General features: G+C 63.4%; 2 protein-coding genes across 3 annotated transcripts; one reads left to right on the top strand and one right to left on the bottom strand.

The window, feature by feature from the left end:
• The first annotated feature begins 98 nt into the window (after window positions 1-98).
• On the top strand, window positions 99-3102 carry LOC101626359 (pre-mRNA-processing factor 40 homolog B). The gene is made up of 9 exons (XM_004692520.2): window positions 99-116; window positions 508-699; window positions 905-1042; window positions 1155-1250; window positions 1480-1566; window positions 1761-1938; window positions 2154-2215; window positions 2328-2471; window positions 2570-3102. The coding sequence occupies exons 1-9, from the start codon at window positions 99-101 to the stop codon at window positions 2660-2662; spliced, it is 1008 nt and encodes a 335-aa protein (XP_004692577.1). The 3' UTR covers window positions 2663-3102.
• A 254-nt stretch (window positions 3103-3356) lies between these two features.
• On the bottom strand, window positions 3357-18143 carry FMNL3 (formin-like 3). Of its 2 annotated transcripts, none has more exons than XM_012732463.1 (22): window positions 18065-18133; window positions 15562-15714; window positions 14305-14413; window positions 14112-14188; window positions 13754-13847; window positions 12792-12866; window positions 12193-12303; window positions 11801-11950; window positions 11353-11454; window positions 9574-9853; window positions 8842-8910; window positions 8631-8755; window positions 8269-8471; window positions 7460-7694; window positions 7286-7354; window positions 7072-7152; window positions 6849-6978; window positions 6085-6245; window positions 5746-5847; window positions 5342-5434; window positions 4974-5097; window positions 3357-4130 (listed from the first exon to the last, which is right to left on the bottom strand). In XM_012732463.1, coding segments are annotated over exons 1-22 (2634 nt in total). In that variant the 5' UTR covers window positions 18067-18133; the 3' UTR covers window positions 3357-4041. The 2 variants fall into 2 exon arrangements, with proteins under 2 accessions (XP_012587917.1, XP_012587918.1); XM_012732464.1 differs by lacking the exon at window positions 15562-15714 and adding an exon at window positions 4778-4890 and having other exon boundaries at window positions 4045-4130; window positions 18065-18143.
• Window positions 18144-23702: the final 5559 nt, after the last annotated feature.

Genomic DNA, 23702 nt, shown 5'->3' with positions numbered 1-23702 from the left:
GTGCCGTGGGCTGGAGCTCTTGCCCAGAGGACCCTAGCCTGGGGCGTGGGGGCCACTTTGCTTTCTCTGACCCTAGGCTGCTTCTGCATAGTTAGGAGATGGGGTCTTTGTTGAAGGTGTGGGTTAAATGCTGTGTGGGGTGCTTAGCACGGTACTGAGTGTTTCGTAAGCGCTCAGTAAATAGAGGCCAGGGCAGGGGCCAGCGGATATTGCTGGAGAATGTGTGGAAGTTATGAGCAGCAGGAGGGCCCTGCAGGGACCCAAGATTTCAGCCAAAGGAACAAAGAGCTAATTGTGAGAAACCCGGGTGTCAGTCAGCACAGGGAGACACGCCACCCTGCTCACCTCCCGGAGGGAGCCAGTGCCCCGGGCTCCCTGTGCCAGCCGAACCCAGGTGGGTGGGGCCGGGGGCTCGTCAACCGTGAGGGTCTGGAGGACATCTTTTCTGAAGTGTCTCAGTCCTGTGGTTCTCTTCTGGGGTCAGGGGTCTTCTCGGGTGTCTGGTAGCCCGACCCTCTGCCCGCCCCCGAGGTTGGCTTTGCACCTCAGCTGGCGGTGCTGAGCGTGCCGCTGTGCTCACAGGACCGGGGCTTCTGCGTGGAGGTGAGCACAGCCTTTGAGGACTTCGCCCACGTCATAAGCTTTGACAAGAGGGCTGCTGCGCTGGATGCAGGCAACATCAAGCTCACCTTCAATAGTGTGAGGGGCTGGACAGGGTGGGGTGGAGTGGGCCCCTCGTGGTCTGACCCTTAGCACTCACTGTCCCCATTGGGTGAGTCAGCAGGGGGGCGGGGGTGACAGTAGGGGCCGGAACCCCAACCTCCTAAGGTACCACAGGGGACCCAAGCATACCCCCCCTCGCCCCCCATCCCGGGTGACCCTGTTCCTCGCTTCCTGCTGTCAGCTGCTGGAGAAGGCCGAGGCCCGGGAGAGAGAGCGCGAGAAGGAGGAGGCGCGAAGAGCACGGCGCCGGGAAGCAGCCTTCCGGAGCATGCTGCGGCAGGCCGTGCCTGCGGTGGAGCTGGGCACCGCCTGGGACGAGGTCAGGGCCGCCACCCCCGCCGGGTCCCCGCCTCAGCCGCGACCTGCCCTGTGCTCACGGCCTCCCTGACATGCGGATGTGCTAATCAGTAGCGTGCTCGTCCCCGTTCAAGGTCCGTGAACGTTTTGTGTGCGACTCGGCCTTCGAGCAGATCACGCTGGAGTCGGAGCGGATCCGGCTCTTCCGGGAGTTCCTGCAGGTACTGGAGGTGAGGCGGTGCTTCTCCTCTGTCTGACCCGCGCGTGACCACCTGAGGGCAGCTGAGCAGGGGCCTCACCCCTGGGCCTCTCCTTTTGTGGAATAACTGGAGGTGAGGTCTCAGGGTACCCCAGGATAGACCTAAGGCCCTGGGAGGAGGTAAAACCGGATTTTAGGATGCAAGGTCCTTGCTAGGGCTAACCCTAACCCTTCCTCACCCCTCCCCCTGCCTCTGCCAGACCGAATGCCAGCACCTCCACACCAAAGGCCGAAAACATGGCAGAAAGGGCAGGAAGCACCACCGCAAGCGTTCCCACTCGCCCTCAGTGAGTTGGGGGATGGAGGGCATGCGGGCGAGGCTGGGCTGTCTTGGGGGAGAACCACTTTTCTTGTTCTGTGGTAATTCATCTTCCCTGGAGATTTGGGGACCACCTTGCCCCTGGACCCCCTCTGTACCCCCAGGCTGGAGGACTTTGATGGGACAGAGAGCCCCCGCTGACATGTCTGCTGATCTGCCTAGGGCTCCGAGTCAGAGGAGGAGGAGCTGCCCCCACCACCTCTCCGGCCCCCCAAGCGTAGAAGGCAGAACCCCTCAGAGTCAGGCTCAGAACCCTCTTCCTCACTTGATTCGGTTGAAAGTGCGGGTGCTGTCCCTGGAGGACGGGGCTCCCCATCTTCCCACCTGCTCCTTGGATCCGGTAAGCAGTTGGTGAGGTGCTGGCCCAGAGTGAGAGGAAGCCCCTGACGTGTGGGGGCAGGGCGGGTTGGGAGGCCGCACCTGTCAGTGGGGTGCAGGAGTTGGGGAAGCAAAACTGAACTTCCTCAACGTGTCTGAGGAGCGAGCACTGGCTGTGGTAGAGAAAAGGCGGCTTCCTCCCTTCTCCCACAGGACTTCGGCTTTTTCTCTCCCCAGATCATGGCCTTCGGAAAGCCAAGAAACCAAAAAAGAAAACGAAGAAGAGAAGACACAAGTCGGTGTGTAGAGAAGGAACTTCTGTCCAAGGCCCTGCCATTTTGAGATCTCTTCCACCCGCCTCCCGGGCTGTCCTTCACAGGAACTGAGGAGGCGGGCTCTGGGCTCTTACAGAACAGTCCTGAGAGCGAGACAGACCCCGAGGAGAAAGCTGGCAAGGAGAGTGATGAGAAAGAACCAGAGCAGGACAAGGACAGGGCGCTCCGGCGGGCAGAGCGCCCTAACCGCTCTCCAGGCTTTGGAATCAAGAAGGAGAAGGTGAGAGGCAGGCACCGGGCCCCGGCCCTGTCAACGCTCTGACGAGGCCTCCACGGCCCTGGGGAGGCTTTGGGTGAGCTGTGCCTTTGCTCCACCAGACGGGCTGGGACACGTCCGAAAGTGAGCTGAGCGAGGGCGAGCTGGAACGGCGGCGGCGGACGCTCCTGCAGCAGCTGGACGACCACCAGTGACCCGGCGGGCCGCCCTGCCTCGGGTCTGCGGCCGCGGCGCCCGGCTCTCCCTCGCCACCTGCCCCAGGCTCTTTCCTCGGTTCGGTCTAGTCCGCTCTTCCGCAAGTAGCCCCACCCCGACACTGCTGCCGGCGCCTTCCAAGGCGGCCTGCGGTGTTCCGGGGCCCCCCCGCCGGGCCAGTGCCGTCCTTGCCCTCCACCCCAGCCCAGACTGGTGGTGTATGCTGTGCGGGTGGGTGGGGCCAGTAGATAATACGTGAGCGGGGCTCCTGGGAAGTGACCTGCTGGTGGACACAGCCAGGGTGGCAGAGGGCGGCCCTTACCCTGCAGCATCAGTGCCTGCTCCTGCCTGCTGGGGCCCTGGGGCTCCTCTGCTTCTTCTTCCAGCCCCAGAACCCAGTGTCTGTGTGTTTGGTTTTGTTTTTTAAATAATATTTATAACATGGCCGGTGGCTCTTTTGTCTTTCACATATGCTGCCGGGCCAGGCCGGGCCGGGCCACCGGTGGCCAGCAGAGGGCAGCAGTGTCCCGCCGCAGGCCAACCTCCCTTTGTGTGACTGGGGTCCACCCACCCTGGCTCCCACCTCCCCCAGGCAGATGGCAGCTCTCCCCAGACTCCTTCCCACCCGGGCCGGGCCGGGCCACTCTGAGGCCGCCTCGTCCCCCCGCCCCACTCAGAGAGGAGACAGGCAGGCCTGGTGCTTCAAGCCTTTGTTTAAAGTGGGACGGTCTGAGGTTTATGTACAAGAGAGAAGGGAGGTGGTACATGTACAAAAAAGGAGGGGCCCCTGTGTGCCTTTGTAGGGGCTGAAAAGAAATTGGCAGAGACGAACAACTGGTCAGCTTAGCACCACCAACCTCCTGCCAAAGGAGCCCTGGCTGAGGAGAGAGGGTGCGGGTGACGTTGCCAGCCTTCCTCCAGCCAGGCCGACCTCCGCCTCCACCACGCGCAGGGCAGGACTGGCTCAGAGAGAAAAGGGCCCAGGCGGACAGGCTCTCCGCGGGACCCCTGCTGGGCACCTCTGTGCGGGGCCGGAGGGGACCTGATGCTGCAGGACTTTGTGTCTCTGGCGCGCAGCTGACCGTGGGGCGGTGAGCAGGAAGGGGCGGGAAGGTGGACTCGCCACCCGCTCTGAAGGCAGCAAGGCCTCGGTGCCTGGTTTTTAAGGCTGCGCGTGTTGTCCTCCCAGCCCCGTGCTGGCCCTTTAGGAAATAGTTGAAACCTTGGGGCAAAGTGCAGAAATGGAGGCACCAGGGAGGTGCCAGGTCCAGAAGCCCCAGCGCCCACAGCCAGGCGGCAGACACCAAGCACAGAGCTTCCTGTGTGTGCCCCGCCGACTTCGGGGCTCAGGGTCGAATGCCGCCGCCTCCAAGAGGCGTCAGTGAGGGCCTGGAGCCCGAGGAGGGCCACCGGGTGGTGCGGCGCTCTTGGCCTGCTGGCAGACGACGATGGGCTGGTGACGGAGGCCTGCAGGGAAGACAGAGGCCTGTGAGGAGGCGTGCAGGCCGGCCTGGCCCGCCCTCCGTAGACACAGCGCCGGCAGGAGTGGCCCCAGACAGCACAGCCACTCGCCAGGCTGAGGAGGGAAAGGCTTAGAGGTTGGAGGGAGGATGGGGTGGAGGTGGGGGCCGCGCTGATGGGCTCTGCGTTTTCAGAGGCCCGAGCGGGGGTGACTAGAGGCCACTGGGCCATCTGCAGAGACAAGGCAGAGCTCCACGAAGCCAGAAGCTGGACGAGATCCCGAGCAACCGGCTCTCAGGAAATGGATCCGGGGACACTGAGGCCCCGGAGAAGCTACCTGGAGAGCTGGAGGAGGCACAGCGGGCGCCGGGCGTGCGAAAGGAGCCTGCGGCGTCGCTCCGTGGTAGCCGGCCTCTCCTGCCCGCCCCGCAGAGCTCTCCAGCTCTGCCCCTCGCGTCTTAGTAGCCGGGACAGCGCTAGTGGAGAGACACCGCTTCCCCGAGGCACATGCAAGGAGAAAGCCATGCTGCTGGGGGCAAACGGAGGCGCCCGTCACCATGCTGCAGGTGGATCCCAGCCATGCAGAGGAGGAGGGCCTCGCCCGCAGGCATCCTGGGGGGCGGCATGCATTGGGCCGCTGCGGTGCCCAGTACCTGTCAAGGGCCCCACCGGGGTTAACAGTTTGACTCATCGTGGTGGGCTGCATCGCAGAAGAAGCGTGAGCCCCGCTTGGCGGTGCGGGCCGTGAAAGGGACACTCTTCAGCACTGTGGCCCAGGAGAGAGACAGGGTCAGGTCCCGGAGGTGGGGGTGTGGCTGGGGGCTGAGCCCGGGAGGGAAAGGGCCGCACCTGTGATGATGTCCTCGATGGTGCCGTCCTTGCCCTCGTACACGGGCCGGTGCTCCTTGGCCTGGCGCCGCCGCAGCTCTGCGATTAGCTCCTGCTGCTGCCACTTGTTCCGTTGGGATGGGGTCTAAAGTGGGGCATGGGAAGGGGAAGGGGGTCGTGGGGAGCCTGAGTGGACTGAGCCTGCCCTCCGTGCAGCCTGAGCACCGCCCACTGCCGGGAGCCCCCTCCCCCGGCGCCCTCCCAGCCCTCAGACTGCAGCCCAGGCCCTCTGGGTGGTCTGGAGCTCCTTTTCTGTCCTGTGTTCTCCGCTCCACCCACTCCTATTCCTTTGCCCTGTTCTCCAGGCCTCAGCTCTTGGTCCCACCCACCTTGGCATCCAGTTTCTTGGCTTCCTGAGCCAGCTGCTTCTCCCGCATTACCTCCTCCTGCTTTTTGCGGGCTTCATTCTCTTGTTCTGCTTCCTAAGAACCATGGGAGGTGGGGGTGAGGCTCGCAGGCGGTGAGAGGCGGGGCCGACAGGGTGGAGAGTGGGTGGCAGGGGGACGCTAACCCCAGGTGGCCACCCTGGAGGGGCACTTCCTGCTCCGAACAATGACAGGAAGGGCCTGGGCCCCCACCCTGCCCACCAGTTCACAGCTGAGAGGCCTGTGGCCGGCGTCCATCACTGCCTCCCAGGACTCGGAGGAGACGGAAAAGGCCCAGACTCGAGGCCCGCCCCTCTCCCTGCCCCAGATTTCTCCCCGTCACTCGTCACAGCAGCTCTTCCACTCACCTTGTAAGAACGAATGAACCGGACAAACACTGGGAAGAACACAGAAGGAGGTGTGGTCTTGGGGCTCTCACCGAAGTAGCGCACCACTGCGCTGTAGGCTTCCTGGGAAAGGGTGGCGCGTGGGTCAGCCCGGCCGGGGAGAGAGACAGGAGGCCCAGGGAGAGCAGACTCCGGGGCCAGGGCAGGAGCTAGCTGCCCCTCCCTGAGGACTAGAAGCGAACTTGGGGCTCCCCACGAGGACATCTGCGCCCCTCGACACACACAGCTCTCCAGACCCAAGCACCAGGCCCTCCCCAGGGCAGCCAGCGCCCCCTCCCCCCACCGTCCCTCCCGCCTTGCCTCGGCCGTCTTGGCATCACGCTGGAGCTTGTCCAGTTTGCCTTCGTTGGTGCCAAGGAAGTTGCGAAGGACGCTGTTGTCATGGATGCTGCACTCCCGCCGAATCAACTCCATGCCCCGGCCCAGCTCCTTCACGTCTAGCAGCACGTTCTCCAGGGACACTGGTGACCAGAGTCCAGGCTGAGGCCTGTCCAGGCCCGACATGCCTGCCCCCTTCCAGGCACAGTGCGCTCTGGCCCTTCCCTTCAGCCTGGGCTTTTCTGGGTCCTCACCCCTGCTGCCTGAGCCACTGCGAACACATGGGCCCGCCAGCTTAGCGGGGTCCACCTCATAGGCATGAGGACAGCCATGGTGGTGGAGAGGTCATGACCCCAAGAGCAAGGAAGGCGGAAGGCGGCCAGAGGCTGCTCGTCTAACGCAGCGGTCTCAGGCTTTTCGTGGATGGGGCAGAAATCCCAGCTACCTCCCATCGTGGGGGCTTTCTGGTTTCTGAACGCTTCCCACAGAGACATGCAGCCTCCGTGGCCAGCGGAGGAAGCTGGGAGTGGAGCGTCACAGCTGCCTTCCTCTGCCTGCGCTCACCGCACCCAGGTGGGAAGGGCTGAGCGGGCCTGGTGCCCACAGGAAGGCTCCCTCTGGGGTGGCCCCGCGGAAAGCTTTGAGGCAGTCGGACTACACGAGCCAGAAACAAAGGGACCCAAGTGTTCCCTCCGCGTGGCTTCCTGGGATTGTCCTGCGCTGGGCCCGAGGGCAGGCTTGCTCACCTGCTGCAGCCTTCTCCACGAAGTGCAGCTCGTGCCAGAAGTTAGCCAGGTCTGGGTACTTCTCCTTCACCGTCAAGGCGATGAAATGCAGCAGTGTCATCTTCCTGTCTGTGGACTTGGTGTCCAGCAGCTGGGAGAGGGGAGCAGGAAGCAAAACGGAGGATTTAGCACCCCGGCTCCGTGGTCACCGCCCCTCTGGCCCCGGCAGCCCCCGCCGTCTTACCAGGTCCAGGCTCTGAAGCTTGAAGCCGTACACAGCCCCTCGCTTGCTGCTGTTCATGTAGTTCCCCAGTGCGAGGATGATCTGCCCAGTGATGGATGGGCAAGGTCAGGTCAAACCCGAGGGCTCCTTCCTCCCGGAGAGCCCCGTGCCGCTCCCACCCCCTAACCCCCAGCCCCGGGAAACAGCAGCACCCCTGGCCACAGCCTCTTCCCACCTCCAACATCTGCTTCAGCTTCTGCGAGGACTTGACAGACGCGGAGGCCGCAATGATGGCATTGAGTTGCTGGAATGCAAACGAAGAGTTGCGGAACCAGGCCTAGGTGGGGGCACCCGGTGAGGGCGGGAAGACTGGCAGGGCAGGGGGAGAACAGCAGCGGGAGGGTCGTACCGGCGTGAGCATCTGCAGGTTGTCCTGGAAGTTGCCCAGGAAGGCCATGCCCGCCATCCGCTGGGTCAGCCGCTCCACCTTGCTGAAGAGCAGCATGAAGCGGTCCTCGGCGGCCAGCTCCTCCACGGGCTGCCGCTCCCGCTCGTACTGGCGCAGCAGCTTGACCTCGGCCTCAGTGGGCAGGAAGCGCATCAGGCACTCCACAAAGTCCACCGGGAGCGTCTGCAGGTCAAACCTGCGGAGGAGGGGGGACCACCTCAGGCCCCGCCTGCCCGCCTTGGCCTCCCCGCTTGTTCTCCAGCTCCCAGGACAGCCGGCCGCTGGCAAAGGACCCAGGACCCAGTCGGCAACCGCCACGCCCTGTTTAAGCCCCTTGGGCATCTTCCCTCCGCTCCCAGGGAGCCCTAGGACCCAGCGTGGCTCAGGAGGCCCAAGGGCAAGGGCGGCCCAGCGCTGCCCTGTCTCCTCTGCCCCTTACGCTAAAGACGCCATCGCTCTCCAGTCCTGTTTCTCCCTGCAGGCCCTGCACTGGACTTCATCTGCTTCCTTCAGGTCACAAGGGAGACAGCCCCTCCCGGGCAGCCTGCCCTGACCACCAGGCCCAGCTGGGTCAGTGGGTGGCTGTCACCCAGTGCTGCTGGGCTCCACCCACTAGACCGAGCTCCTCCAGCAGAGGCCTGGGCTGCGGGCCCGCTCCCCACACGCCTGCATGTATCAGGGGCGCAATGAGTGCTGGCGGGCGCTCCGCAGTCCGGCGCCTGAGTAGCGAGCTGCGCTGCTAACTGGCAGGGGCTGGGGCGGGTCCTCACGTGTGGATGGCCCTACAGATTTCCTCGGCGGAGCGGCCAGCCTTGCGCAGGGTGATGGCCAGGTTCTTGGCACGATTGGCTTCCAGCAGTGTCACCTTGCTGGCCGCCTTCTGTGCGGTCTTGTTCTTGGAGCATAGGAGGTCGAGGGCAGGGCCCTGGGCTTTCGTCTTGAACAGTTCTTCAAACTTGTCCAGGTCCAGGTCCTGGCCGGGGTGGGCAGAAGGGGACAACGCTGTAGGCCAGCGTGTTGCGGGCACCAGCCTGGCTCTGCTTCACGAGGGCTGAGCCCAAGGTTGGGTTGAAAGGGTGGACTAGGCCCCAGTCCCAGCCCCTCCCCCCCGCTGTGCCCAGCCCCCCACTACCTCCAGGATCTTCTCATCATCAAGTTCACTGAAAACAGTGCCGCTGATCTGGTTGGGTTTCAGGGCTGTCCAGTTGAAGACAGGCAGCCGGAACTTGGTCTTGATAGGCTTCTTGATGCGGATGGCTAGTTTGGAAGGAGGCTCGGTGAGCAGAGGGCAAGGGCCCATTTCGGCAGCTCTGCAGGCCCCACCCAGTGCCTGGGACACTCACCTGACAGCCCTACTGTCAGTACCACAGAGGGGCCAGCGCCAGGGAGAGGTGGGGCTGGAGGACATCTGTCTGGAGGCAGAAGAAACGGCAGGGTCAAGGCGCTCTTCAGAGGGTCCCCCTCTGCCCACCCCGCTGGTCCTTAAGGATGTTCAGGGAAGGGCCTCCCTGGAGGCGCAAGGGGCTAATCTCAGCACTAGGAAGCCGTCCACAGCCACTACGGCACCTGTTCAATCCCTGGGCAGGGAGTGACCCACAGGGTGCAGCAGACCTCTCCTGTCCTGCCTGCTTTGCCCCCCGTCGCTGTCTCTGGTGAATCCTCTGGCGAATCCCCTGCACTGCTGGCCTGCACCCCAGTTCTTGTATGCATAAATAAATCAATCTTAAAAAAAGACCGACGTTCAGGGAAGGAGGCTGCGTGAGCCCCGTACCCCGCCTGCCCTCAGGGCTCCCAACGGACCGGCTGGGCCAGTCTCTGACCCACTGTTTTGCTTTGGCCCGGGAGTGGTCTTCCGAGGAACCGGGAGCAGCATCTTTGTGACACCTGAAAGCTACGTGTGCCCTTCGAGGTCCCCAGCAGCTCGAGCCTCCTTACGTTCTAGCTTGGCTCTCCCACCCGAGTCTGCATCCTTCTGGCCACATCCCCAGCTTCTCCCCGTGGAAGACACTGCTGACGGGGCTCTCGGTCTCCCAACTCAACGAGGCTCCCCTCCTGGCTCCCGGGGTCCAGCTTACCTGGTAAAGGGGGAGGCGGCGGGGGCAAGGGAGGAGCTGGTGGTGGAGGCAGGGGTAGGGCCTCCTCCGTGGGCAGAGCGGGAGCCAGGGGGTCCAGGTCAGAGGCGGGCACGCCCTCAGGCAGCGCCGCGTGGCCGACCCGGGCCAGGGCCTCACTGCCCGCTGCCTCGGGGCCCCGGGCCCCGGGCTCCAGGTGGCGCTGCCGCTGGAAGGCCTCCTCCTTCTCCTTGATGAGCCGCCGCAGGGTGTGCACCTGGTGGCTCGTGCTCTCGTACGTCTCCTGCCGGGAGAAAGCGCCAGGAAGGCCGGAGTGGGCTGACCTGCGGGAGGGAGCCGCTGGCCCGGCAGGAGCCGTCGCCAAAGGGCTCACAACAGAGGCCCGGAGTAGCAGAAACCCAGGGGGGCGGGGGGGAAAGCTGGAATCCAGAGAACAGGGGGGCAGAAAAGCCAGCCCGCCGCGCTGGCCCCGGGACGTCCTTCTCTGCCCCAGCCTTCAGTCTCGCTGGTGCCACGAGGCCCAGGGAGAAGGTGCCTCTGCGCAGTGTCCTTGGCCTGCCGGCCGGCGGCTTCAACTACTCCCGCCACACTCCGCTGCTCTCACTGCTCCGTCTCACCCGGCCCTGGGTGACCACTCACTGGGAGCCCCATGGACAGGACCTGGCCTGGCCATCTCGGGTCTTCCAGATCTCAGTACAGCTCTTAAGACTCTTACCAGGGGCTCAGCAGGCATGTATTGAGCCCCTGCAAGAAAAGGTAGGTTGAGTCATGACTCTAACTTTTGAGGTTACTTGGAAGTTCATCTAATTCTGGTGTCCCAGACGGGGAGACCTTTCACGATCTCTTCATCTCCCGTCTGGGACACCAGCTGTCCTGATAAAAAGCCCGGAGCACAGGGCTACTCTGCACCTGTTCATTCCCCAGGCCTGGGAGAAGCACAAGGGTGTGGGGGGAGCCTGACTCCAGGTGCGTGCGGCTGCCCCACCTGCTCCCGCCTCTTCTGCGTGTGTCTGGTCCTCTCTGACTTCCGCTTCCCCCGCCAGCTGAAAACTAAGGCGAGGGGCCCCCGGTGGCGTATGGCTGTCAAGCTACCACAGCCACTGAGGTGCGGGCTCAGCCCCCAGCCCCAGCGGGGAGTGACCCCCCGCGGCGCAGCGCACCGACTCTCCTGCTGTTCCCCCAGCACTGTCCGCCTGTTCCGCTCCCCACTCTGTCTCTGGTGAATCCTCTCACTGCTCCCCACCTCTGACCTGCACCACAGTTCTTGGGAGAATTTTTAAAAATACCTAAATTAAAAATCTTTAAAATAGGCCCTCCCTGGTGGCGCAGCGGGTTAGAGCACAGCACCAAGAAGCTAAAGCCGCTTCCGCATGAGTTCAATCCCCGCCGGCCCTGAGGAGATCCCCATGGTGTGGCAGACCTCTCCTGGCCCGCCCGCTGCTCCCCTCAGCGGTGGGCTTCGTCCATCTGCCTGTTCTGTACCCCACTCTGTCTCTGGGGAATCCTCTCACCCTCCACATCTCTGGCCTGTACCCCAGTTCTGTACAAAAACATAAATCTTTAAAAATAAATGAGCCAACTGAGATGGAAAAAGGCACAAAGTGATGTAAAAATAAACTATTATCAAAAAAACAACAGTAAGGAGCAATCACCAGCCTACTCTCATCTGACGGCTTCAAGGGAGGTCAGAGGACGTCACCTGACTCCCGAGGCAGGAAAGCAAGCCCCCAGGGCCCTGGGCTGCGCAAGGTGGGGGGGGGTCCCCCGCCCAGGTCACAGTACCTTGATGCTCTCTAGTTCCTTCTCTCGCTGTAGCAGTCGCTTTTCTAGCTCTGCCACCCGCATCATGTTCTCATTCTCTAGGTCCAGAAGTTTCTCCGTGAGCTGCAGGATCAGAAGGGCAGGTGCAGGGCTACACACTCAGAATAGCGTCCAGTCAGGAGCTGGGCCCAAGCGTGCTGCCCGGGGCCCAAAAGCAAAAGAGCTGGCGGCCCCCCTGCGTCACTCCCGTGGGCCCAGGGCCTGAGGCCACGTGATGCAGCGCAAGGCGTGGCCCACTCAAGCCTGAGGCCACCACGCCAGGCGTGGAGGCCCGGTGTTCTGCCCAGCGCCCCCGCCGCAGCTTAACGGGGGCTCAGTCTGGAGGTCAGCCAGGGCTCCGCCAAGCCCGGGTTCCTGGGACTCAGAAGCCCCATCCGCAGCGCCCCACAGGCACAGCAGGGAGACCTACGTGGGAGACGCGCTCCTCCAGCTCCTCCACCTTCTCCAGGGCCACGTTCTTGGTCTCGGCGTCCTCCAGCAGACCCCCCACATCGAACACGTTGTCCAGGTAAGCCTGGATCTGCACCTGCAGCTTCTCACTCTCCGTGTGCCTCGACTTCTGGGGAAGAGCAGAGGGCTGGTAGCTGGGGAGTAGGCACAGGGCGAGGGGAGCCTCCCCAGAGAGGAAGGCCACTTCCTGACGCCTCGGGCCCAGGGGGAGGCTACCGCAGGGTCACGGGGAGGCCTGAGTTCAGGCTGCAGGCCCAGGATGTCCATGACTAGCTCAAGTAAAAGAAAAACCCTCCGCGGTATGTAAGCTGGCCCCTGTCCAGAGCTGACCAGAACGTGAGCCCAGCTCACCTGCAGGAAGTCCTCCAGCCCCAGCTTGGTAAACTCATACTGCAGGTGGACCCGGAAGTTCATGTCCTCCACCGAGTGCACCACGATGTTGATGAACTGCATGCAGGCCACCTGAGGGAGAAGCAGCAGGGGAGACGTGAGGCGGGTGCGGCGGCCCCTGCCCCTCCTCGAGGGTCGTCAAAGCAGCAAACAAAACACAAAGGCAGGCCTTGCTGGGCGCAAGAAGGGTGTTAGAACTTAAGCTCCATAGTCATTGTATGAAGACTAGCCAGTCACATGGGAAATCAGTGCAAATGGAGACAAGCCCTTTGGTTTCCGCTGCACTTCGGTTTGCATTTCTTGAGACAGCGCGCTTAAGCTGAAGCCCCTCCACTGACGGGGAGAAGACAGAGACGACACTGGGCAAGGACGCGCTCAGGGCGGGATGGGCAGGTGCAGCGGGCACGGGGGTGGGCCCAGGGGCACAGGCCTCTAACAGCTCCCTGGGTGGGCGGGGGACAGGGGCCCTGGCTGAGCAGGGCCCCGTACCCACTCTCCCGGTCTGCTGTCCACCAGGCGGCCAAGCCCCCTGGCACGTGCGACCCTGGCCCGCTCCTCACCATGAAGTCGATGTTGCTGTCCTCGTTCCGGAAGTACTCCATCAGTTTCTCAAAGCGGTGCAGCTCCTTGCACACCTGTACAAGCAGCGTTTCTCGGTGGAAGGCTCTGCCCCAGGTGGGGCCCAAGCCCCGGGGCCCCCAGGAGCATCACAGCTAAGGGACAGGCTCACACCAAGTATGACCACAACTCCCTACGCAGCGGGCCATCCCCGGGACCCTCATCAACATGCCGGGGCTGCTCGGCAGAGCTGTGTCCTTCATCGGGGTTTCGGTGCCACTGGGGTAGGCCAAGAAGGGACACGGGGGTCTGCTGTTGCCAAGTTACTGAAGGAAGGAGGGAGGAAGGCGAGCTGTTGCTGGCCATGGTGAAGGAGGCTCAGGCCTCGGGGGAACACGAGAGGGAGGCCTCAGGGGAGGCCAGGGTACGGGAAAGCCCCTGTGCTGACAGGGGTCCAGAGACTCCCTTGAGCCTCTGGCTTCAAGGAGGAAGAGCCATTTCCTGGCTTGAACAATGGCTGCGAGGAAAGAGGTCCAAAGAGGAGGAAGGGGTGGGGCCAGCAGCTGTGGCTGGGTGTTGAGGAATCCTATGTTGGGGCAGAGTTTTGGGCAGGCCCAGAGGCCGGAGAAACTCCAAGTAGGAGCTCCTCCCCACTCCCCAGCCTCCAGGGAGGACCTGCCGGCCTCCCTGTGCTGCGCACACCTGCCTTGGCTTCTCCCAGCGGGCGACTGCCTCGGGACCACCTAGTTCTCTAGGTGATTCTGAGACGTGGCGAGTTCAGGGCCACCGGGCTGCAGCCCTCGGCGACCTGAGGACGCCTCAGCTGGCCATTCAGGTTTCCCGGCACAGAATGGCACGCCTGAAGTCTGATTTTGGTTAAAAGGAGGAGGGGCAGCCTACTTCACGAAGCCCTGGGGTGTGTGCGGTCACGGGAGCAGCGCTTACACACGTTCGGGAGACTGACCTCTTTGAAATTGTCAAAGGCGGCCAGGATGATTTCGTGACCTCCGCGCACCAAACACACGGCTGCCAGGAGCTCCAGGACAAGGGCTTTGGTCCTACGGGGCGAAGAAGGCACTCAGCGCCCTGGCGGCCACACGACTCACATCCACTTGCAACTGGGTGAGCAACTCCAGAGTGGAGTCGGCCTCGCATGAGGGGAGAGGTTGGCTGCGCTCGAGGGAGGCAGGACCAGCCCCTCCCTCTCCCAGTGTAGGGACATGGGCCGGGCCCCCCCTCCCGCAGAGGAGAGCCCTGAGCTGAGGCACTGACCCAGGCCCCCAGAGCGCTGGGCCCAGCGGGAGGATGGGGGAGCCGCTCACCTGGGGTTCTTGTTGTTGAGGCTGAGCGCAATCTCGTTGACCGCGTGGGGGTGGGACATGACCAGGTTGAAGCCGTACTAGGCCCAGGGGAAAGAACACGGGGAACCGCGCTGGCGGGGCGGGCCCCAGCCTGGTCTCCCTGAGCGCGGGCCCACCAGCTGCCCAGCCCCCGAGGCCAGGGCCCCCACCTCACCTGATAGTTCATGATGGCTCTGAGGCAGAGGATGCAGACATGCACGTCATCCTTCTGGCTCACCAGGCGGGAGTTCTTCAGGGCCCTGCGCCCCGGGAGAGTGCTGTACCTGGAGGAGGGAACGGCTGAGCCGAGTCTGGGCTGCCTGCATCCCCCTGAGCAGCAGCAGAACCAGAACAGGAAGCAGCACCGGCACCCGCAGCCCAGAGAGAAGGTGCGGGGCAGGCTCGCCGCTGTCCTTGCCTCTCCGAACGGCCACCCAGCCCCTGGCTTTATCACCAGCCCCGACCATTCTAAATCGGGGTCTTCCAAACTGCAGCCAGAAGGTGTGGGCCTTCTGCGTCCTCCAGGTGGGGCCCGGAGAGATGTTCATTCGAGCCTCCCTCCTCCTCCTCCCAGTCGCTGCATCTTCCACATGTTCCCTGGGGCGGGGGCCGCTCGGCTCTCCCCGTGTGACTGTCCCCGAACGGGCAGAGCAGATCCAAGGCCGTAGGAGGAGACGCCTGACTGTGCCTCACCCCAGTGAGGCTTCATGAAAGAAAGAGGAAGCACGGAGGGCCCCTGCTCATCCATGACCAGAAGATCAGCGGCGTCAGAGAGCAAAACCCAGAGGGGCCATGAGAAAAGCAGGGCCGCAGAAGCCAGAGGAGAGGCCGCAGACCCCAAGGAACGCTCCCCGGGTGGCAGGGCCCTGGGGAGTCACCGGTCCATCTCCTGCCAGCCGGCGGGATGGCTCCTGGGCTACTGCGGTTGAACGACACACAGCGGCTTGGAGAGAAGGGCCTGAAGGAAGACGGGGCGGGAAGGCGAGCAGCGGGCAGGGAAGGGGAGCAGCGGGCAGGGAAGGGCTGGCCTCTGAGCAGCCGACAGGCAGAGTGCGGAGCCAGAGGGAGAGACAGGAGGGCGGGCGCTGGTCACCCTGAAAGCCAAGGAGCTGGATGAAGGCCCTTCCCGAGCGTCCCGGAGGAAGGGCAGAGTGAAGACCTGGAATGGAGGGGCCCCCAGAGAGGGGGTGACAAGAGGGGAGAGCTGGAACCCCAGGTGGGGTGGGCACAGTCGAGGCGGAGGTACTTACCCAGGACAGACTGCTGGGCAGAGTCAAGGAGACAGAGAGGACAGACCAGAGACAGACGGGCAGGCAGAGGCTAGAGAGCTGAGCCTGGAAGCGAGAGCGGGGAGGGGCGTGAGCACTCACCACGGGCCCCAAGCCGCGGCGGGCGGCAGGGTGGGAGGCGGGCGCAGAGCGAGAGCACATACCGGAGCGCAGACTGGCGCGCAGAGCGAGCGAGGCTGTTGGTGAAGGGGGCTGACAGGGCGCTGGGTGGCTGCAGGTCCTCGATGGACCTGCTCCAGGACCGGAGCTTGTCAAACGCACCATCGTCACCACTCTCCAGACCCTCAAAGTCAAACCTGGAGCAGGAAAGGACACGCGTGCGCACACACGAGAGAAACTCAGGGCCGAGCCCCCCGCGAGCCCACCCGGCCCGCAGCCTCTCGGCGTAAGAAGCAAAGGCGGCGAGCGGAGAAAGCAGCGGGACAGCGGCGTCGCACCTCGCGGTCAGCGGCCAACAGTCTCGGGCGGCACCGGGGGTGGGGGCGTCTGGGCCGCCGCCGCCCTGGGTGACCTCCCCGCGGCAGAGAGATCTGGCCTTAGACGGGGCATCTCACAGGCCCTGGCTCCCCCAGAACCGGGCGGGGGCGGGGGCGGGGGCGGGGCCGCCCCGCTGGCTGGCAGAGGGCACGGCCGGAGGGGCCTGCTCCTGGACCCGTCCCCTGAGGGCAGGCCGAGTGCCAGGGCAGGCGCAGGTCGGACGGCCCCTCACAGCGGCCATGGCGCGGTGTTAGCCATCGAGCACTGGGTTTCCTGTGGTTCTGCTCGAAGCCTCGAGGTGTTTCTGGCATAGAGGTGCTTCGGGCTGCAGCTTCCCTCGGGGAGGAAGTTACGGGCGGCGGCTGTGGACTGCGGCTCTCGGTCCGTCCGGGGCGGCAGTGGTTTCTGTTGCCCCCTTCTCACTCCTGCCCCCGCAGGGCCTCTCCCTGCGCACCCCACATGGGGATGTGCCCCCTAAGCGGCGGGCTCCGCTCCGCTGGCCTTCCTCTCGCTCCATGGGCCACCAGGTCCGAGGGAGTGTCCCCCGCAGGGCCTGCCCCCCAGGCCCTTTGCCCACCCGAGCAGCCTGGGCGTGGAAGGAAGAGGCCACGGCGGGGGCCAGGGTTCCAGAGGAAGCGGGGGCAGAGCCCGGTCAGGAGGCGTGTGACGGGGTGCTCCAGCAGACACCGGGCCTGCCTCTCTGGCTGCGGTCCCCCCAGCACTGGACGCCGCACCCGGCAGGTGCCCTCTCGCAATCGCCATCCGACTTGGCCCCCCTCAACCTTCCCAGAGTCCCTCCTGCTCCGCCCTGCCCTGCCCTTTCCCCTCACCTTGGGGCTTTTCTGGTTTTTTAAAGCTATAAATTAGTTGTTTTTGTTTTAGATTTTATTTATCTGTGTGTAGAATAACTGGGGGGTAGGCCAGAGTTACCGAGGCGGGGGCAGGGCTCCCCAGAGACGGACTGGGGAGCAGAGCAGGCAGATGGACTGAAATCCACTGCTGAGGGGGCAGCGGAGAGACAGGAGAGGTCTGCCGCGCCCTGTGGGTCACTCCCTGGCCGGGGTCGAACTCAGCCCTCGTGCTCGGTCTTTCTTTTAAAGCCGGACAGACTGCAGGCCCTGCCCGGACCCCACAGAGCCACGCTCCCGTGCATTTCGGTTGGGAGCAGCTGGAATTTGTTTGCTTTTCAAAACAGATAGGCTTATTTGGAAAAACAATCTACATCTTTTTAGTACAAAAGCTTTGAATTAAAAAAACAATCACATCAGCAATCCTCTTTTTTGTCTATAAAAGGAGCGGGTTTTCAGAGACAGGAGAACCGCAGGCGTGACTTCTGCAGGGCTGGGGGTGGGGAGTGGGCCACCCCGGACTGGAAAGGGGCGCAGAGGACACGTGCTGGTTGGAACCCCTAAGGAAATGGGGCTGGAGACAGGAGAACAGGGTGGCAAGGGTGGCAGGAGAGGTGAGTCTGGGCGAGGGCAGAGCAGGCGGGGCCGCGGGAAGGCGGACTTCCCCGGGCTCAAGCTGGGGAAAGTCACGGCTGTCCGGAATCCGTCTCCTAGGGCTTAACCTTGGCTGGCAGGAGCGCGTGGCCCACGGTGACCCTCTCTCGCATCTGGGGTTATGGAGGTGCCCCGCCAGAGTGACAACAGCGCCCTCCACAGAGCTGGGACACGGGCGCCGGGAAGCGCCTCCCACGCCACGCGTTACCCAAGGCTGCCTGCTGGCCACCTGCTGGCCTCCTTCCCTCCACCGCCCCACACTGCACTCGGTCACATCCAGCTTGAAAGAGTCCTGAATCCTGCGGTTTCAGTCTGGATCAAAGGCCATGTGCACTGCTCCTGGGGTGACCTGGGTAACCCCCCACAACTGGAGAGCCAAGGCGCAGCCCCCACCCGGGCACCTTTCCCAGAAAGCAGGCCCTCCTGGGCTGCTCAGCTTCAGCTTGGATCCTTTGGGCTCTGGCTGAGCCCCCTTCCCACATTACTCTCCTCTTGCTCCCCCAAACACTTCCCCTCCAGCCACCAGGGGTCTTCACGGACCCCCCCGCGGGCGGCCTGGCTGCCGCCCTGCCACACTGCTGCCTGGCGGCTCCCTCTCCCTGGCCTCGCCTTCCTGTCGCTGTGAGTTTGCCCTTCCCAGCCCGGCCCCAGTCCGGCGGCTACTCACATGACGGAACACTGGGCGAAGGACAGGTAGTCCACCAGCACGTCCAGGCCTTTGTTTTCGTCATTCAGAAACTCCCGTACCCACCTGCAGGTAAGGGCACAGTCGCTGAAGCGGGTTAAAGTAAGGGCCGGGGGCTACAGGCCGCAGCGCCCATCCTGGGTCTCGGGAGCCTGGCAACAGGCTGGGAACACTGAAGCTCCAAACCCCACGGCAGCCCCAGGCGTGGCCATGTCGCCAGCCTGGACTGCCCCGGGGGAGGGTACCGAGGAGCAGGGTGTGCGGGGAAGCAGCACGCCAGGCACGCGAGTTTGCAGGCGCCCCCTCGTCAGGGGCCAGGCCCGGCTCGGTCATTTCTAGATCCCGGGTATCTAGCGCCAGGCTGGGGCCACCGTGTTCTCCCCGTCTGCTGGAGGAGCGGGGCGGGGCGGGGCGGGGCGGGGCGGGGAGGTGGCTCCCAAGAGTGTCTGCTGCCAACCCGTGCAGACTGAGCCCCGGGGCCAGCACGCCCCCAGCACCACCCAGCCACCGCACAGGCAGGTAAGGTCAGCGCCTGGGGCCGGCGGCGTGGGCTGAAGGGCTGCCCATCACATTCGAGGACAGGCGTTTGGGGAAGCGGGCGCGCAGGGACACGAGGGCTGTGTCCGTCTGGGTGAGCCCGGCCCGACAGGAAAGGGGTGAGGGACCATCAGAACGCAGGTAAATCCAATGGCGACTGCTGGGAGCCAGAGAGGGGACTTGGGCCCTTCGGCCAGGGTGGCGGGGGTGGGGGGCAGTGGGTGGGGGGCGGCCACCAGGCCTCTGGGCTGCGCTACCCTCCCTGGACGGCGGAGTGACTCTCAGGACGGTCACGGGGAGGTTCTCTCCGCGGAGGGGACACTGACGACGCTCAGGGTGAAACCCCGGCTCCTCCGCTCCCCGCAGCATCTGCGGGGGTCTCTGCAGGCCGGCAGCGCAGGGAGGCTTCTCCCCCACAGCGGGAAAACCAGCGCCATGTTTGCCAGCCACACCGGGCTGCAGGGAGGCTGGGTCGGACCAAGCCCAGCGGAGATCTGGCAGCAGCTCCGGCTGAAACTGACTGACACCGGAGCTGCCTGAAGTTAGCTTCCTCTGGGGGCCAGCAGGCCTCCCGTTTCCTGTCTGTCTGCTCTCCAACTCCCCACCCCCTTCTCATTTCCTGTCTGAGTCTATACTGCTATTTTCGGGATCTTGACACTTTGAGGAGAGGTTAAAGGGCACTTATGCAAGGCCGAGAAGCCAATACAAACCCGGACAGGAGGCGGAGAAGCTCTGGAATCCCACTTCCCAGCCTGCCCGCTCCAGGGCCGGGTCCCCGCGGGCTGCCCTGTGCAGCTGCTGTGGGCCCGGCCCGGCAGGGGGAGGCTGCAGCAGGACCCTCCTCTCTCCCCAGGCCCCGGCCAGCTACCACCCTGGAGCGCCCACAGCCCAGCCGACAGCCTGACAAGCTCTTCCTGCCCAGAGATCCGGGAAGGATCCCGGCCCTCCCACACGGCTCTACCGGGAGAAGTCAGCTGATGACAGGGCTCCTAACATGCCAGACGCGAGCGGTTCCCTGGGAACCGAGAGCCAGGTCCAGACCTCTCACTTGTATGCCAGCTCCCGAGCCTGGGAACCATACTGCTCGGCCCGGCTCCTGGCCAGGGGCCAGAGGGGCGGGCACCAGGTGGAAGGCAGCAGACAGTGTCCGCACCGCGCAGCAGCCCTCTCCTGAGACGGCCCCCTCCTCACAGACAGGCCTCGTGGGGGACGAGGGGCTGAGGGGCGGGCAGGCCCTTGGGGGGCCCCCGCTGGCACGCAGGCCCTGACCCTCAGGGTCTCTGAGGAAGCCCTGCGCTTTCCCTCCTGTGAAAGGTGCAGGCGGTTGCGTTTCCCAGGGGCCAGCTTTCCAAGCCTCACGGTCGAGGGGTGGAAGTCAGTACGGGCGCAGCCGCCGAGGCCAGGAACTGTGCCCTTCCTGCGCTCTGCGGCGCCATCTCCCCGTGACTGCTGCTGCAGCACCCGGCTGCAGAGACGCGGCCTCGGGAGGGCTGCGAGGAGCCCAGGGAGCGGCTCGCGTGACAGGAGGCGAAGGCGGCCTGAGGCTCCCATCCCTGCTCTCGGGGAACCCCCGGTCGGCTCCCCCGCTCAGGCCCAACTTCTGCTCAAGTAAGCGCTCGATATCCGTGGCAGGTCTCTGGCCAGGATGGCCGCCTCTCCGCAGCCCTCCGGCATACGGCCACACGCACACAGGCACTCTGCCTCTCCCTCTCCCGGTCCTTTGCTGGTTATGGTTTTACAAAATGGAGGTCATGGCCTCCCTTTGCTGATCCTCACACCTTGGCCCTCTGCCTCTTCACTGAGCCCTGGTTTCCCACTCAAGAGACGGAAGAAAGGGCTCAAGCAGTTCCTAGGGGCCCTCTCAATGGGGGGCAGTAGCGCCTGTGAATACAGAAGACATTCACCCCCTCCCCCAAGGCCTTAGAGCTTCTTTCCTGGAGTTTCACGTGTTATTTTTGCTCATGATCTAAGATTAATCTTAGTTCAAGCAAGTAACCTTCTGGGCACCAAACAGTTCAGCAACCAGCTCTCCACCACCCAACACAACAGGCCCCTCCCCGGCCTCTCCTGGGCATCCCCTGGCCCTGGCCCGGCCCAGGCCACAGTCAGACTCCAGAGGGGACGTCTTCCCCCGCCAAGCTGCAGGCCGGGAGCGCCAGGAGAGGCCCGGCGGCATTTACCAGTAGCGTCCACTCAGCAGCGGGCAGAGGGGGTAGGCGACAGGCACAGTCTGGCGCCATTACAGGGACAACTCTGCCCCAAAGCAGGGAGCCACGCAGGCAGACCACCCTCACAGGACACCGGCTCCCCAGCTGTGGCCTGGGGCCAGGCGAAGAGGCTCTCGGGGCCCAGTTCCACTCACCCGATGTGGTTGGTCCGAAGTGAGATCTCCAGCTCCCTCAGTACTTTGGTTGACTCCTGCACCCTCCTCCTGAACTTCTGCAAATGGAATTTTCTGTCACCGATGGAGAACCCCCATCCAACTTTACCGAAGGGCCAGAAGAGGGAGGGGACACAAGAAGGCAGTTACTGGCCTTCTCTCGGTGGCTGACCAGCCATTGTGGGCCCAGTCTCAACTCAGAAAGTCGACTCCCCCCTGCTCAGAAGCAGATACTTCACCCCACATCGAAGATTCGCCCCAAAGGGCTCCCTGCCTCACACTTTACCTTGCGGGTCACACTGGGGTCTAAGAAGCTCTGGAGTTTCTGGATATAAGTGTGGGGAGGATTCTTCACCTGGAATCTTTCCTGTAAGGGAAACACGTGTATACACAGGCATCCAGTGCTAAGCAGAGTGAGGGGCGCCCCCCCCCCCAGAGCTCCACGCAAGGGCACCAGCCTCCCGTATGTCGCCTTGACATCACCAACACCCTAGGTCCCCTTCCTTGACCAGTTCTGGGGCAACTCCCATCCACTGCCATCTTCCCTTCTTCCAGTTGGCACTCCAGGCCTAAAAGATCTTCCTAAGCCAAGGAATTATGTCCAAAGCCCACTGCGTGCTAAGGAGAGGGCAGATCACAGAGCTGCAAAGAGCACCCAAGATAGAGATACCACTGGGAAGTGTTCACAGCCTGAGGGGGTTCAGAAGACCAAGGGGCCTGGAGCTTGTCTTTGTAGAATGCAACTTTCTCAGTCCTGAACCCTGAAGTCGTTCTGGACTGCTTTGGAACTGTTAACACAGCTCAGGGCTGCACACACACTTTCTGCTCCCCGCCCAGCCCCAAAACTGACTCTCTTCCAGGCCTCCTCAGTGGCAGAGGGGTTAAAGCCTCAGCACGAGTTCAGTCCCCAGCCGGGGAGCTGGCCCACAGGGCACAGCAGACCTCTTCTGTCTCGCCCACTGCTCCCCTCAGTAGTGTATTTCAGTATATCCGCCTGTTCTGCTCCCCACTCTGTCTGATGAATCCTCTCATCCACTGCCTCTCTGGCCTACACCTCAGTCTTTTATGTATACGTAAATAAGTCTTAAAAAAAATTGACGCAGCCCTCCCTGGTGGTGCAGTGGGTTAAAGCACAGCACTGAGAAGCTAAAGCCACTTCCGCATGAGTTCGATTCCCGCCTGCCCCGGAGGTAACCACATGGCGTGGCAGACCTCTCCTGACCCGCCCGCTGCTCCCCTCAGCAGTGTACTTCGTCCATCTGCCTGTTCTGCTCCCCACTCTGTCTCTGGTGAAGCCTCTCGCTGCCCCTGAGCCTCTGGCTTGTACCCCAGTTCTGTATGCATAAATAAATAAACCTTTAAAAAAAAAATTGACGCTCTTCCATATAGTGAAGAGGACCACGCCCTCTTCATTTTGACCCACACCCTCTTCTGACTCTAGAGGAAATTCAGGGAAAATTCAAGCATCCTGGTATGCGAGGGCCTTCCCAATTAAGATACCCAAAGACCTGAGGGAGGGAAGAGGCCGGCAAGGCAGGACAGAATGTCAGCGAATAGGACTAAAAACGAAAGAGAAAAAAACAAAAAGGTTGAGAGTTGAAACTATGTTACCTAGGAAAGGAGAGGTCACCAGTAACAGAAACTCAGTGTCAAGGGGTGACTGTTCTCGTCCCCCAAGCAGGTGCTCCCCAGCTCCTGCTGGGGACTAGGACTAGGATCTCCAAAGCATAATGTTAACTTGGGACAAGCGAGCCTCAGGGGGGCAGAAGACCGGACAGTGGTCAGGACAGGGCTCCATGGCGCCGCGCTGGGGAAGCAGGCAGCCCACTCCTCCCAGGAAGGAAGTAAAAGCCACTCAGCCGGCAATGTGCATGTCTGACTTCAGAGGCTCGTGACTTACAGGCTCAAATGCGTGCAAGGCAGAGCGTCAGGCCGCATGAGAACCGCCCCAACTCTGAGCTAGCTAGCACGCCCCGTGCTCCCTTCCGGCTCTAGCAGAGGAAGCTCGCATCCTCCCGCGCTGGAATTTGGGGATGCGTGTCTAGGGGTCTGGGCTCCTCGTTCCTCCAGACCTGAAGATAATGAGAAAAACTCATCTACTTGCCAGGTCTGGGGCTGGGTGAGAAATAGTTCTTGGGGTTACCTTTACCCTGCCAGCAGGGCCCTCTCCCTGGGAAAGGACAGAACAAGCTCTTCTGGGGAAACTATCCAACTCCTCCACTGTCGTCCCCCCCCGCTCCTCCCCCCTAGCGCCCAGACCTGCACAAACCTCTTGCAGGCCACTCCCCGCTGGGAAGAGATCAAGATAGCTCCTAGCAGACATGGAGGAGAAGCTATTAGGAGCGACCATGCTAAGAGAGGCCCCTTGGAACCGACAATGAGCATGGACTACGGCCAAGCCCATGGGGATCCGCAGGGACCCCGGGGGCTGCCGTCAAGGCAGCCTCTGGCCCTTTCCAGCCCAGGGCACGCCCCCGTCGCCCGCCGCACCTGGTCGCAGATCAGATCCCACTTCTTCTCGTTGTCGTACTGCCGGAGCAGCCGCGCCTTGTCGGGAGGCAGGTTCATGGAGCTCTGGGGAGAGAGGCCGGGTCAACAGGGCCAAGCCCCCCCAGGGAGAAGGCGGCTCCCCGCCCCCCACCGCCCCTCCGCTTTCACCCTGACCCGGCTGGCCGGGGACCCCGCAGACGCGACGGCCAACTG

Source organism: Condylura cristata, unplaced genomic scaffold, assembly GCF_000260355.1.
Source record: "Condylura cristata isolate star-nosed mole 26May11 unplaced genomic scaffold, ConCri1.0 scaffold00034, whole genome shotgun sequence".
Classification (NCBI taxonomy): domain Eukaryota; kingdom Metazoa; phylum Chordata; class Mammalia; order Eulipotyphla; family Talpidae; genus Condylura; species Condylura cristata.
Note: the sequence above shows the minus strand (reverse complement) of the source record. Positions and strands in the feature narration are given on the sequence as shown.